This window comes from Meriones unguiculatus, chromosome 19 (assembly GCF_030254825.1).
Source record: "Meriones unguiculatus strain TT.TT164.6M chromosome 19, Bangor_MerUng_6.1, whole genome shotgun sequence".
Classification (NCBI taxonomy): domain Eukaryota; kingdom Metazoa; phylum Chordata; class Mammalia; order Rodentia; family Muridae; genus Meriones; species Meriones unguiculatus.
The window spans coordinates 9,747,500-9,762,829 of record NC_083366.1 but is presented as its reverse complement, the minus strand read 5'-3'; the positions used below and the strand labels follow the sequence as shown (position 1 = coordinate 9,762,829).

The window sequence follows — 15,330 nt, the reverse complement described above, 5'->3', positions numbered from 1 at the left end:
ACAACACTCACCACCTCTCAAGGTGAGAAAACAGGATAGTAAAAAAACAAAAACAAACAAACAAACAAAAACCCACCATTTTTTCATGGCCTTTTAGAGAATAACATGGGATGGGAAAAAATTATGATAGGACACTGTTGAAGAAAATTAAATGTTTCTGAAAAGATCTCTCCTGGGCAGGGAAAATATATTCAGTGAACATTAAAAACACATATAAAGTGGCTGAGCACATAGCTCAGCCTTAACCTGTTAGGAAAACACTACCTCTGAGCTACATTCCCATGTAGATACTAATCAATAAACAGGTTTCTTCTACCTTGCTAGCTACCATAATAATTGACACGTAAGGACTATGGTTTATTTTACAAGCTTAAACACTGGAGCTGGGCAGATATCAACCTTCTAAGCCATTTCTCTATCTCTCAGCTACACTACCCAAGTTGCCAATAAGTGATCCTTTCTGGGCTGGATCTGCTCCATCAGGCCATGTCCTTTTTCTCTATCTTCTGTTCCTTCCTCTATCACCTGTCCCTTTTCCTCTTTTCCTGTTCTTGTGATGGCCCCAAGCTCAGGAAGCTAAACTCTGCCTGCCTTTCTTATGCCAAGTCACAGGCTTTAGGATTTTTATTAGCCAACCCACCTAGGTAGAGCAAGATTTACAAAACAAAGACAGAAATATGTGAGAATGTGCCAGTCTGGGCATTAACCAGATCTCAAGGCACTGAAATCAGCATCTGAAAACAGAGTGCCAGAGACCCTCCTCCAGTGTTCCTAGCCTTTGCTGACCTGTTGTGGTATGTAGAAATGAAGGAATAACACAGACAGAGAAGAACTGAGCTTGGCTCCATCATCAAGCCTTGAGAAAACAATACATAGTTAGTTGCTATTTCTTTAAAAGTTTTGCTTAATTCTTCCTATGTTCCTGGCAGTGCACTAGGTGCTAGGAGAAATGAGGAAAACGGATTTGATTTTTATCCATCGAGGGCCTAAAAGGAGACAGTCTCAATTGTTTTATCTTTTAAAAGATGGAGAAAAGTGAGGACATATGCACACAGAGAGAGAGAGAGAGTGAGAGGAAAGATGAAGCATAATGGTTTACTTACTTACTTTATCAGACTCTTAATAGCATTAAACAACTTTTAAATGGCAATACTGGAGCTGGGTTTGGTTCCCACCATTCATATCAGGTAGTTGCCTACAATTCCTACTCCATGGCATCTGTTGTGCCAGAATACTCCGAAAGACCACCACCAGGAGCCTAGTCTGTTGCAAACCACATGAGGATCTTTTTATTACAAATTACAAGCCGTGGCTTGGGCCCACACCCCCCACTGCTGACGCGGTGAGAGCTGAGAGCCCTATGCTCAGGTTAGTTGGGTGATTTAAAGATTCTGGTCCCTCCCAGCATGCCCAAGGCAGGGGCGATTCCTGCCTGGCAAGCATCTATTGGTCAAAATGATACAATTTGAAATGATTGGCTATAGGAAGGTCCCCAAACTATTAATGATCTGGTGTCCCTCCCTAGGGGGATGGGCCAGTTTCCTAGCAACTGTATCTCTAGTGGGTGGGGAAAGAATGCAGTAAGGCAGGTTCTTCCCCTCAGGGCATTCCTGGACCCCACCCAGCTAGTTCAGGACTTAAACTGTAATAATAACGACTGATTCTTAATCTTTGGGTTTCTCACATCCAGTATACTCTTTGACCTTGATAGGTACCTGAGCATATAAGCACATACACACAGGTACACCCACACACATAAAAAAGAATAATTTTCTAAATTACAGTAGTAGTTATTGCTACTACAAAGGTTTATCTTTCCATCTAGTCCATTTCCATTCAGTCTGGATGCAAAAATAAAAAACAACAAAATTAAGAGAAAATGTAAGTGACAAAAGAAGACAAAAAATGAACAGAATAGTATTCGATCGTTGTCAAGTCAGTGTGTAGTAGGCACTGGTGACAGTCATATCTAGCAGAGTCTAGCGTCTCGCAATACATAAATAAATAAATAAACAAACAAATAAATAAATAAGTATAAATCTGTGAAAAGAAATTCTGCTGGGATGAACCAGGCACGGGTCAACTTTGTAAGGCCAGAATCTGGTAGACAATTTCACACATACTGAATGTTTTACAAGCTTTTGATGCATTTCAGTAAGTGAAAATGGATGATGAAAATGGCGCAGTCATCCTGGCATCCAAAAAGCGTGTGCCTAAGGTGCAGTCGCTTCCATTTGTGAACTAACAGCATTCCTGTCTGGGAACTTGAGATATTGTCTGACTTCTCAGAAACAATGCAGAGAAATTAGCTTATTAGGGAAACCAGTTCTGTGACACAATGTACACAGGCAGTACCACTTAATAGAAAATTCATTGTGATTGCTTCAGATCATCTTATGTCTGCAGTGTAAGTATATCAATTTCTGAGAGTAGTGTTCTCCTCATTCACCAATGGCAAAAAATATAAACTTATGCAGTCATTATGTAAACCAGCACAGAGATTCTACAAAAAACAAAACAAAACAAAACAAAACAAAACCCTGAGCAGAGAACCATCATATATAAGTTCTGGTTATTTGTCAAGTATCTGTAATTCAGCATCCCACAGATACTGCTCATCTATATTTACAGCTGTACAATTCTCCATATCCAGGAAGCAGATCCAGCCTAGACATCCATCAGTAGATGAGTTGATTAAAAAAAAAAAAAATCACCCATTCCTCCCTCCCCCAGTGAGGTGGCCTTACTAGGCCACAGAGAAAGAGGATCCAGACAGTCCTGATTAGACCTGATAGGCTAGGGTCAAATAGGAGGGGAGGAGGACCTCCCTATCAGTGGACTAGGGGAGAGACATGGGGGGTTGGGGAGAGATGGTAGGACTGGGAGAAGATGAGGGAAGGGGCTAGAGCTGGGATCTAAAGTGAATAAATTGTAATAAATAATGATAGTAACAATAATTAATTAAAATGGGGTTAATATACACATCTATATGCATCCATACTTCTATGCTAAAGAAAAGAAAATGAAATCATGACATTACAGGGAAACAGATAAAACTAAAAATCAGTAGGTCAAGTGAAACAAGTCAGACTAATGTTTTCTATTATTGATTTAAAAGTGTGTGTGTGCTTTCTGTTTGTCTGTCTGTGTGGTGTTCATATGTGTGTTTGTAGATCACAAAATAAGAAAGGAGATAATATCGGGGCAGAAAGATGGAAATGGAAACCAGAGAGGGCAATGGAGTGCATGTAATAGGAAAGGCGAGAGGCAACCAGGAAAATGGGGAAAAAGATAACAAGGGGAGGCAGTGGGAAAGAAAAAAAGAGATCAGAGTATAATAACATACTTACCAAGTCGTCAAGATGAAACTCATTACTTTATCGATTAGCCTAAAATTAATTAAAAATGAAAATGAATCAAAAGAAAGTAGGGTCTGCATGCTTTAAGGAAAGAGGCAGGGAAAGTCTGATATTATGATCTACTTGGAGATTAGCAGGAAAGGTGGCAGGAAAGATTCTTGGCCCCTGAAATGCTGTTCCTTTGGTTTTAAACTTTGTACTTAAGTTTTGAGCTAGTGTTATGCTCAGTTCGTGAACCCCAAAAGACCAGGAATAAAAGACTCTGCTGTAAATACATGAGGTTTTTTAATTGTATACGTGTTCGAACATGGGACACAAACCTCCTGTGGAAACAGGAGAGGAATACGGCCCTGACGTCTAGGGGTACAGAGTTTTTAAGGGAAAAAAAAGCAAGCAGTGACGTACATGCTTTGGCATTACATGATCCGGTAAGGGAAACTGACTTTTCAAATGATTGGTCCACTTTAGGCGCCAAGACTACAAACAGTTCTGGCCTGCTCTTATGGGCCAGTTTCCTAGCAACTGTATAATTAGTGGGTGGGGAAAGAATGCAGTAAGGCTAGTTCCTCCCCTCAGGGCATTCCTGAACATGTTTCTAGCTTGCTAGCCTTAGAACAATACCCACTGATTATAAGTCTTTGGTCTCTCCCCAGGTTTTCGCTACTTATTTTTTAAGCTCATTTTAAGGCAGTGCACTCATATATATATATATATGGCGGGGGCAGGAACCATGAAACTGCAGCACCAATCTGGAGCAAGAGTAGAGATGTCCAAACCCCATAAATATTATCCTTTGATCAGCAGGAGTAGGATGGCTTCCTCCCTGCCCCCAGGCCTCATGCCCAGGTACAAGTAGCCCTGTGCCCCCAACCCCTATTCTCCTGAGGAGGTCAATAGCCTGGCCTCCAGGTTAAACATTCTCTTCCCTTATAAAGCCATGTCCAGCAAATACCTGGAATCCCTCCTCATGAAAATAAGCCACCCTGAGCACTGTGGCCATAGCTGGTGGTGTACACTCATTCGTGGCTCCTTCTCACCCCACAAAGGATTAAATGGCCTTTGTAACCCAAATAGTAGTAGGGCCAGGTGTTGATGTTTCTTTTATTTATTTATTTTATTTATTTTTACTTTTTAGCAGCCACTCCACTTCACGTGGAAAAAGACATACATGAAATGGAGAAAACCAAGACTATCAAAAATATTAAACCATACCAGATAAAAATGGCAAACAATTATTTAAATAAATTTAATAATAAACACCCTTGCTAATCATAAAAGTAATTAAAAATTATAAAAGTCCAACAATGTATAAAATAAACTTACAGTGCGTGCATGGGGGGAGGCGCTAACTTGGGCTTTTCCTGTCACTCGTGGCCAGTCACCTGCTTATACTGTCTTCAGTATTTAGAGTGGCAGTTGTATTCACTTCACCTTTCTGTTCCTTTCAGCCTAGTCACGGATTTATGTTTTTGATAGTCTAATATTTTATAATGAAAAGATAATTCTACCAACACACTAGCAATTAGTTGCATACTACTGATTAATAGTAATGCAGTTTCAATTTGAAGTGATGAAAATATTTTGGAAATAAATAATACTGACAGTTTTATAACAAATAATTGATAACAGTGAATTGTACAATTCAAATTGGTTACCTTGGCAATTTTATGTCAGGTATATTTATTATAATATTAGTAAATAAATATAATAAAGTTAAAATTATCATAAAACATTGAATCATATACACACATACATATGTGTGTAAAATTGTGTCAGTTTAGGGCTAGAAAAATGTCTCATTGGGTAAAATGCTTACTGATCAAGCATAAAGATTTATGTTGAGATCCTCAGAACCCATCTAAAGCCAGGTGTCCATGGTAGCCTGTGCCTGTAATCCAGTACTCATGCAGTGAGGTTGGAGGAGGGCACAGGAGAATTCCCTAAAGTTTGCTTGCCAGCGAGTCCAGCGTATCCCACAATGAATAACGAAGGGGCTCTCTTTCAGACAAGGTGAAAGATGAAGAGTGTTACCCAGCCAAGGCTTACAATTCACCTCCACACACGTACACCTACACTTAAGACATGAATGTGCACTCATGAGCTGTCTCGAATTTCTTCCTGAAGGCACTCAGTGCTATGAACTTTCCTCTTAGCACTGCTTTCATTGTGTCCCATAAGTTTGGGTATGTTGTGCCTTCATTTTCACTGAATTCTAAGAAGACTTTAATTTCTTTCTTTATTTCTTCTCTGACCCAGCTGTAATTTAGTAGCAAGTTGTTCAGTTTCCATGTGTGTGTAGGCCTTTTGCTGGTTTTGTCATTGAGGTCCAGATTTAGTCCCTGGTGATCAGATCAGATACAAAGGATTATTTCAATCTTTTTGTATGTGTTGAGTCATGCAAGCAACTTAATGGCTCACTTAAAAGCCCTAGGAAAAAAAAGAAGCAGACACACCAAAGAGGAGTAGACGGCTGGAAACAATCAAACTCAGGGCTGAAATCAATAAATTAGAAACAAGTAAAACAAGTCAAAGAATCAATGAAACCAAGAGCTGGTTCTTTGAGAAAATCAACAGGATAGACAAACCCTTAGCCAAACTAACTAAAAGGCAGAGAGAAACTATCCAAATCGACAAAATCAGAAATGAAAAGGGGGACATAACCACAGACACTGAAGAAATTCAAACAATAATTAGGTCTGACTTCCAAAGTCTATACGCCACAAAATTTGAAAATCTAAATGAAATGGACAATTTTCTTGAAGGATTCTACATGCCAAAGCTGAATCAAGACCAGGTAAACCATTTAAATAGTCCTATATCCCCTAAGGAAATAGAAGTTGTCATCAAAAGTCTACCATGCAAAAAAAGCCCAGGGCCAGATGGATTCAGTGCAGAATTCTACCAGACCTTCAAAGAAGAGCTAAAACCAATATTCTTCAACTATTACACAAAATAGAAACAGAAGGAATATTACCAAACTCATTCTATGAAGCCACAGTCACCTTGGTACCTAAACCTCACAAAGACCCAACAAAGAAAGAGAATTTCAGGCCAATCTCCCTCATGAACAATGATGCAAAAGTACTCAAAAAAATTCTTGCAAACCGAATCCAAGAATACATCAAAGATATCATTCACTACAACCAAGTAGGCTTCATCCCAGGCATGCAGGGGTGGTTCAATATACGGAAATCCAGCAATGTGATCCACCACATAAACAAACTGAAGGAGAAAAACCACATGATCATCTCCTTAGATGCCAAAAAGGCATTTGACAAAATCCTACATCCATTCATGTTTAAAGTCTTGGAGAGATCAAGGATACATGGCACATATCTGAACATAGTAAAGGCAATATACAGCAAGCCTATAGCCAATATCAGACTCAATGGAGAGAAACATAAATCATTCCCACTGAAATCAGGGACAAGACAAGGCTGTCCATTGTCCCCATATCTCTTCAACATAGTACTTGAAGTCCTAGCCAGAGCAATAAGACAACTAAAGGAGATCAAGGGGATACAAATCGGAAAGGAAGAGTTCAAAGTGTCACTATTTGCAGATGATATGATAATATACCTGAGTGACCCCAAAAATTCTACCAGAGAACTCCTACAGCTGATTAACACCTTCAGCAAAGTGGCTGGATACAAAATTAACTCTAAAAAATTAGTAGCCCTCCTGTATACAAAAGACAAAAGGGCCGAGAAAGAAATTAGGGAAACAACACACTTCACAATAGCCACAAAGGACATAAAGTACCTTGGTGTGAACCTAACCAAGCAAGTCAAAAACTTGTATGAAAAAAAATTCCAGCCTCTGAAGAAAGAAGTAGAAGATATCAGAAGATGGAAAGCTCTCCCATGCTCATGGCTTGGCAGGATTAATATAGTAAAAATGGCCATCTTACAAAAGGCAATCCACAGATTCAATGCAATTCCCATCAAATTACCAACACAATTCTTCACAGACCTTGAAAGAAAAATTCTCACCTTCATATGGAACAACAAGAAACCCAGAATTGCTAAAACAGTTCTCTACAGTAAAAGATCTTCAGGAGGTATCTCCATCCCTGATCTCAAGCTGTACTATAGAGCAACAATACTAAAAACTGCATGGTACTGGCATAAAAACAGACTGGTGGATCAATGGAATCAAATAGATGACCCTGACATAAATCCACACACTTATAGACACCTGATTTTTAACAAATATGCCAAAACCATTCAATGGAAAAAAGACAGCATCTTCAACAAATGGTGCTGGTCTAACTGGATGTCTACATGTAGAAAAATTCAAATAGATCCATAGTTATCACTCTGCACAAAACTAAAGCCCAAGTTGATCAAAATAAAACCAGACACACTAAACGGCTTAGAAGAAAAAGTGGGGAAGAGCCTTGAACTCATTGGCACAGGAGACAACTTCCTGAACAGAACACCAACAGCACAGGCTCTATGAGCAACAATCACTAAATGGGACCTCATGAAACTGAAAAGCCACTTCTGTAAAGCAAAGGACACTGTCCTCAGAACAAAACGACTGCCTACAGGCTGGGAAAGGATCTTCACCAACCCTATATCTAACAGAGGACTAATACACAGTATATATAAAGAATTAAAGAAGTTAAACAGCAAAAAATCAAGAAATCCAATTAAAAAATGGAGTACAGAGCTAAACAGAGAATTCTCAATAGAGGAATATCGAATGGCAGAGAAACACTTAAAGAAATGCTCAACCTCATTAGTCATCAGGGAAATGCAAATCAAAACAACCCTGAGATTTCACCTTACACCCATCAGAATGGCTAAGATCAAAAACTCAAGAGACAAAACATGCTGAAGAGGTTGTGGAGAAGGGGGAACCCTCCTCCACTGATGGTGGGAATGCGAACTTGTACAACCACTCTGGAAAGCAATCTGGCACTTTCTCAAGACAACTAAGAATAGCGCTTCCTCAAGATCCAGCTATACCACTCCTAGGCATATATCCAAAAGAGTCTCAAGTACACAATAAGGACATTTGCTCAACCATGTTTATAGCAGCTTTATTTGTAACAGCCAGAAGCTGGAAACAGCCCAGATGCCCCTCAGATGCACAAATTGTGGTATATCTACACAATGGAATATTACTCAACAATAAAAAACAAGGAAATCATGAAATTTGCAGGTAAATGATAGGATCTGGAAAATATCCTGAGTGAGCTATCCCAGAAGCAGAAAGATGCACACAGTATATACTCACTCATATAGACATATAATATAGGATAAACCTACTAAAATCTGTACACCTAAAGAAACTAATCAAGAGGGAGGACTCTTGCTAAAATGCTCAATTCCTATCTAGAAAGGCAAAGAGGATGGACATCAGAAGAAGGAAAAAAGAGGGAACAAGTCAGGAACCTGACACAGAGGACCTCTGAAAGGCTCTGCCCTTCAGACTATCAATGCAGATGCTGAGACTTATGGGCAACCTTTGGGCAGAGTGCAGGGAATCTTATGAAAGAAGTCGGAAACAGTAAGAACAGGAACTTTACAAGGAGAGCAACAGAACCAAAAAAATCTGAGCACAGGGGTCTTTCTTGAAACTGATACTCCAACCAAGGACTGTGCATGGAGATAACCTAAGACCCCTGCACAGATGTAGCCCATGGCAGTTCAGTATCCAAGTGGGTTCCATTGTAATAGGAACAGGAACTGCCTCTGACATGAACTGATTGGCCTGCTCTTTAATTACCTCCCCCTGAGGGGGAAGCAGCATTACCAGGCCACAGAAGAAGACAGTGCAGCCACTCCTGATGAGACCTAACTGACTAGGATCAGAAGGAAGGAAAAGAAGACCTCCCCTGTCAGTGGACTTGGGGAGGGGCATGCATGCAGAGGGTGGAAGAAGGGAGGGATTGGGATGGGAGGAGGGGGGAACCACAGGGGTGATACAAAGTGAATAAAGTGTAATTAATAAAGAGTAAAAAAAAAAGTGAATGTGCACATACATATGTATCATACACACACACCACACACAAACACGCAAGGAAGCACACTCAGGCACTAAGATTCTTAAATATGTGAGCTATATGGCATATGCATTATCGTCTAATTATTCTGTTAAAAACAATATAAACATCCACCACAAAGTCATGTTTATTGGCTATTACATACATGGGTTTTGATTTAATTCTTTTTCAATTTTCAGTGTCCTTATAAAATATTTGTAGACTAATATTATAAGTAACTGGGTGTTTAGAGTATTGTTGGAGCTATCAACATTACTAAGTTTTGCACAATGTGTGAAGTAACAAATTAACTTTAATGGAGTTAGGTCCTGTGTGATATTTAATCTATAAATAGAAAAAATACCAAGATTTAACCACAGAAGCCAAACATTCCTAAGAATGGGAGTTAAACTTTTGCTTAATAGCTCAAGGCTGCTAAGATACACAGTTTGAAGTTTGAGGATTTACATCCACTTGTCTTTCCTTACCACATACTTACTGCCTTTTATTACAACTCCATACCTTTATAGCAGCATTATCATCCTTTTACATAGCCACCAACCCCCTGAGATACAGACTCATCCCATATACAGACTCATCCCATACATTTCACATTAGTAGGAAATATAAAATTTTAAAGACTGAAGAATCTTTTCAGAAGAAAAGTTGCTTTTATACACATATTTAGATGGTTGGAGATTTTACCAACTTATGTAAGTTCTTCCTGTCAATCTTTGAGTTGTCTGGGGTTCCATCAGTCCAATGACAAAAGCTATTGCCTTATATCAACATCACTTGTGTCACTGTGGCTGTTTCTTCAGTTCCTAATCTCCCACAGAGTCCCTTGGCTCTGTCCTGCCTGTAACTAGAATAAGGCTTCTTCCTACTTTTAATCCCATTCCCAATTTGAATTTAGGTTGGGTTTTTTTTTTTTTTCCAGTATTTGCTGTATCTGGCTACCTCACATTTCCTAGTTCCCACCTTCACTGTCTTTTGATTTTTGCTAAGTCATGTTCAGTCTGTTCTGGAATGGCTCTTGCTTTGGCATTTTGACACATCTCAAAACCACTAATTCTCTCGCCAGTCACCACTGTAAAGGTAGGTCTATTGCCGTTTTTTAAAATTATGACCCACAAAAAAGCTATATTAAATATATTTATCAGTAATAAAATATAGTCTTAATGACAATGAACTATTTCATCAGTGGTATAATTAATCTAATGGTTTAAAAAGCCGTAATGGGAGCATGCTTAGAAGATGTAGCTACCATAAGAGAAATTTGTTTCCAGCTGGACATGCTCACCCAGATCAGGCTTTCGATGCTGCAGTTACTTCGGAAAGAACTGTGTGGTTTTGGTAGCTGGTAATAGGAGGTCTAGCCTCTGGAAACTTTAAACAGAATATCAATAAGAGCTTCCTTTTTTCCTTTAGTATTTAGGGGTGTATACATCACTTATAACCTTGCTAATTGACACTGTACCCCAATTATACAAAAAATAAAGCAGTTTATCTTCTTGGTGTTGCTATTAAAACAATGGTAATAATCCCAAAATTGACCTTTCATCTCTCTCTCTCCCATTCTTCCTCTCCCTCCCTCCCTCCCTCCTTCCCTCCCTCTCTCCCTCTCTCTCTCTGTGTGTGTGTGTGTGTGTGTGTGTGTGTGCGCGCGTATGCATATATTTGGGATTTCCACTCTATTTGTAACTGAGCAATTATTATTTTTGGTTCTGTGGTGGTTGCCATTTTTATTGGCTCTTCCAGAGTTGATTGTCTTCTAACAAGATGAGAAAGTATAAAAAGAAAGCAATCATTTAGAAGCTCAATTATGCTCACTTGTACAAATCTAAAACCTGAAAAGAATTGCTCACATGAAAAAAACTTTACAAGAGGCTTAACAGATGGTCCCGTGCATAAAGAACTTGCCATGCAAACCTGAGGACAAGAGTTCAGATCCCCAAAATCCATGTAAATGCTGGGTGAGCATGGCCAGCTTCCATAATTCCAGCCTGGAATGTAGGGAGAAAGCAGGGAATCACAGAAGAAAAGCTACTGAGCTAAACTTGACAAAATGGTGAGTTCCCAGGTCAATAAAGAGGCCCTGCCTCAGTGAAGAAAGTAGACACTCATCAAGAGAAACTTCCTATATCAACATTACGTTTCCATACAACCTTCAAAAAGTACATGGGTATCACACACACACACACACAAATGTGTACCCACACACATACAAATACCCACACAGAGATACACAAACACACACCAGATATGTGCAAGAATAATTAAAATAAAATTCTCAAGCACCAAGATATAAGATTGTTGATTAAACTGCTATATATTATGACTCGAGGGATACAGATTTCTATAAGAGACACTGTCATAAGACATGGTCTCTGCTAGCACTTCTAGCCTAAGGGAGTTCAAGGCAGACTTTCCATATTACAGTGTCATCTTACATTGTTCTTTCTGGTGTTACATTGTTAAAATAACTTGAGCAATATTTAAAAAATCAGCATTGAAACCAACTTATGCTCCCTTTATTTGCCAGAGTTTATTTGGATCCAAATACTCAAGAGTTCAAATTTTATTTGTTTTCAAGAATGTGGTTGCCTTGGTGTCCTGCAGAGAAAAGAAATTTTGGTAATACATTGATGAAAATAAATGTGCTGGCCAGACCCTGTGTCTCTCAAAAAAGTCTAGTAAGTAATGACCATGAGGCACTTAGTACTTACATAATGCTAAGTAAGGTGATGCCTATACGTGTGTGCTTGCCCAGAGTGCCTAGCCTACAGATGAATACAGAAAGACAGAGCTTGAGGCCAGACTGGGTACACACCAACATCAACAACAACAACAACAACAAAGTACAGTTTCTTTCACCAACGTCTGTGCCTCGGTGACCCTCTTTTTTCTTTGTTTGTTTGTTTTTTTGTTTTGTTTTTAAGGAAATCTGAGCAGGGAGGCACCTGTGCCTTTGTCAATCCAGTTTATGGGAATTGCATCAATGCAGAGAAAACAGAGGTAAGTGGCAAGGGAAAGAACATTGATTCAGAAGTACGCATGAGAGAGAGAGACCTACACACAGCCCATTAGTTGAATTTGGATCCATTTAGACATCATGGCTGAGAGAAACGTTCTAGTGGACTTATTTCAGTTGGGGGTGAAAAGACAGTTCAGGCTCAAAATATGAGTGAGATTTTCCATTTAAGACAGTTTGATTCTGACTATAAAATTAGTTTACTGTTAAATGGCTTTGTGGTCACTGTATACCCTCCACGAGAGCTGGTAAATCTGGGAAATATCAGTTTAACCCATGTAACTACCCCCTGAGAGTTTCATTGGCTTATTTGTATTCTCAAAAGAAAGTCTATAAAAACTTAAGTTTTTCCTTATGCCACTTTTAAAGATTTGTTTTTATGTGTGTTATATGTCTACATATGTGTGTGGTGGGGGGAGGAAGATACACACTTGAGTGCAGGTGTAGGCAGGAGGTGTTCCTGGGCTGGGCACGATGCCAAAATCAGACTCGAGTCCTCTCCAAGAGCAGTACGTGCTCTGAACTCCAGAGTGAACTCCAGTATGTGAGCTGAGCTCCAGCTCTAGTCCTCCTTTTTCATTCTAATTTTAATTTTTTAAAAATCTATCAATAGTTTCTTTTCTTTTCTTTCTTTCTTTTTTTTTTTTTTTTTTTTTTTTTTTTTTTTTTTTTTTTTTTTTGATCTTGACATTGAAAATGAGAGCCAAATTGTCAGGTCAGATAGTTTCAAACATTTCAGAGCCTTGTATGATGTGTTTGAAGACAAACAAATGTTGGCTTTTTAAAATTTTACGTTTTCTTCAACAAATATCTCATGTACGCTTTTAGTTTTGTTTATGTGGAAGTGGAAAAAAAAAAAGAAAAGTAAGAAATTTCCCTGACCATGAAGAGATTTAATGTGGATGATTTAGAGAGCAAATAAAACATAACCCTACTCAACTGATAATATGTATGCAGAGATACCATATTTAATCCACTGAGTCGGAAAGGCATAACAAAATACATTTCTATTTTTAATGAAGATAAGAAAACTTGATCTCTTTACCCACAACTTACTGGTAAGGAATTATAGAGAAAAGCTTGATATGTCAAAATGGGAACGTCAGTATCTCAACCAATGGACGGTCAGTAAATAGTCACTAAGAAGATGTCCTGCACGTCTCAGTTTTCCCTGAGAAGACAGCTTTCCTAGAGTTTGGGATGTAAGTCCCAGAATGCACAGGGAGAGGTCTAGATCAAAGACTCACTTTCAACATGCTTTCAAGCAGGGTTTCACTGCAGGCTGCAATTGATCATTCAAAGCAAAACTTCAGAATTTCACTTTATTTCCCGATAAAAGATAAATTACTCCCTTTTTACATTCTTTTTAAAATTCAACTTTCAGTTCATTAAGGATGACTAGGGAAGAAATCCTGTCACATCTGTTTCTATTGTTTTAGAAAAAAATGTCTTAAATATATTCTAAGTTCTTTGATATAATAGAAAAATGGATTTATCTCAAATATTTAAATGCTCTTACAGAAATGTCTTATACAGTTATTGATTTGGGAAAAATAGTAAAAAGAACTCTCTATCATCCATCATCCACCATCAAATATGTCCAACTTTTAATTACCTTATGTCCTTTTTCTTACCACAAGTTTCCTCAACCTACTCATGATTTCTTAAGCAAATCACAGCTATTATTCAACTCTGAAACTTCAGTTGTACCTTTCAGAGATAAGAAGACATTTAAAATATACCCATGGTATCATGCCTAAGAATGTAGCAACATTTTCTTGATACTATCAAAAAAATTCAGTGTTCAACCTGCACAATTGTCTTACAGATAACTAAGGCTTTTATAGCTATGTTTAGATTTTGTTGGTACTGTATTTTTAAATCAAAATCTCTGTAAGGAACATGAATGCAAATTGATAGCTATCTCTTTTAAGGCTGTTTTAATCTTTATCTCTATATTCTCTTTAGTTTTCTTTTTTTGCACAATGTTTATTGAATAAACAAGTCTGTCTTCTCAGGGAAACGCACGGAATGTAGGACACCTGCTTAGCTACTGTTTACTGATTGTCCACTTTTTTGAGATACTAACATAGCAATTTTCACTTCTAAAGCTTTTCTCTGTAATTCCTTCTAGATTAGCATTTATCAGACACCAAAGCTTATGTAAGTTGGTGGTGAAAAGATCAAGTTTTCTTATCTGGAAAATTAAATATGAACATCTCATATTTTAGACTTTCTACTATACCCTACAACTTTAGTTCTACTAACTCAAGGTATTTCTTTTCATCATTATTTTATTTTCTTTACCCTAAATATAGTCAATATATTAAGCTGAGTGAAACAGCCCAAGAGAGTAGGTAAAAATATTGCCTCCTGAATTTCTCTCAGTTCTCCTAGGTGAGGGGAAACAATGAGACCCAAGTCCACAGGGTCCTTCAAACACGCATTGTGTGATCCTATGTCAGAGACTCTCCAAGTGTGAGCTGGTGGTGTTGGTGCAAGGCTCAGGAGTACTCTGGTTATCACGCCTAGAGATAGTCACTATCAATAACCTTCGTTCTTCATGACCGTTTCAGAAGTTGTTATCTTACTCCAGAAAATACTAACCTTCTAAATGTGCATTTCCTCCTTAGACTTCCATCTATTCCTTCCCAAATCCATTTTATGGTGCAGCGTCGGGAAGCCTGGAGACAGTGTGTCAGAATCTCAAATCATAACATCAAAACTATGCTTCATCCAATGTGTCTGCAGTAAATTTCACTCACTGAATTGATTCAGTATGAAGTAAAAAAGAAAATATTCAAATGTTAGTGTGATTACAACATTCTGAAACAGAGCTTTTTACAGATTCTTCGAATGTTTCCATGGAATCACAGACAGCTCCTTATCTTCAGTGTATTTCTGAGTACTTTAATAAAACATTCTGCCAATCAACTTATGTTCCT

At 38.3% G+C, this 15,330-nt stretch overlaps 1 protein-coding gene across 1 annotated transcript in view; it reads left to right on the top strand.

Annotated features, from left to right (window-relative positions):
- The window catches only part of Malrd1 (MAM and LDL receptor class A domain containing 1), a 744,773-nt gene extending 729,454 nt beyond the window's left edge, over positions 1–15,319 (top strand). Inside the window, exons 39-40 of the mRNA XM_060372547.1 lie at positions 12,294–12,369; positions 15,019–15,319. Of these exons, the coding sequence (XP_060228530.1) occupies positions 12,294–12,369; positions 15,019–15,102 (160 nt within the window). The 3' untranslated portion in view covers positions 15,103–15,319. The remainder of the gene's footprint in view (positions 1–12,293; positions 12,370–15,018) is intronic.
- Positions 15,320–15,330: the final 11 nt, after the last annotated feature.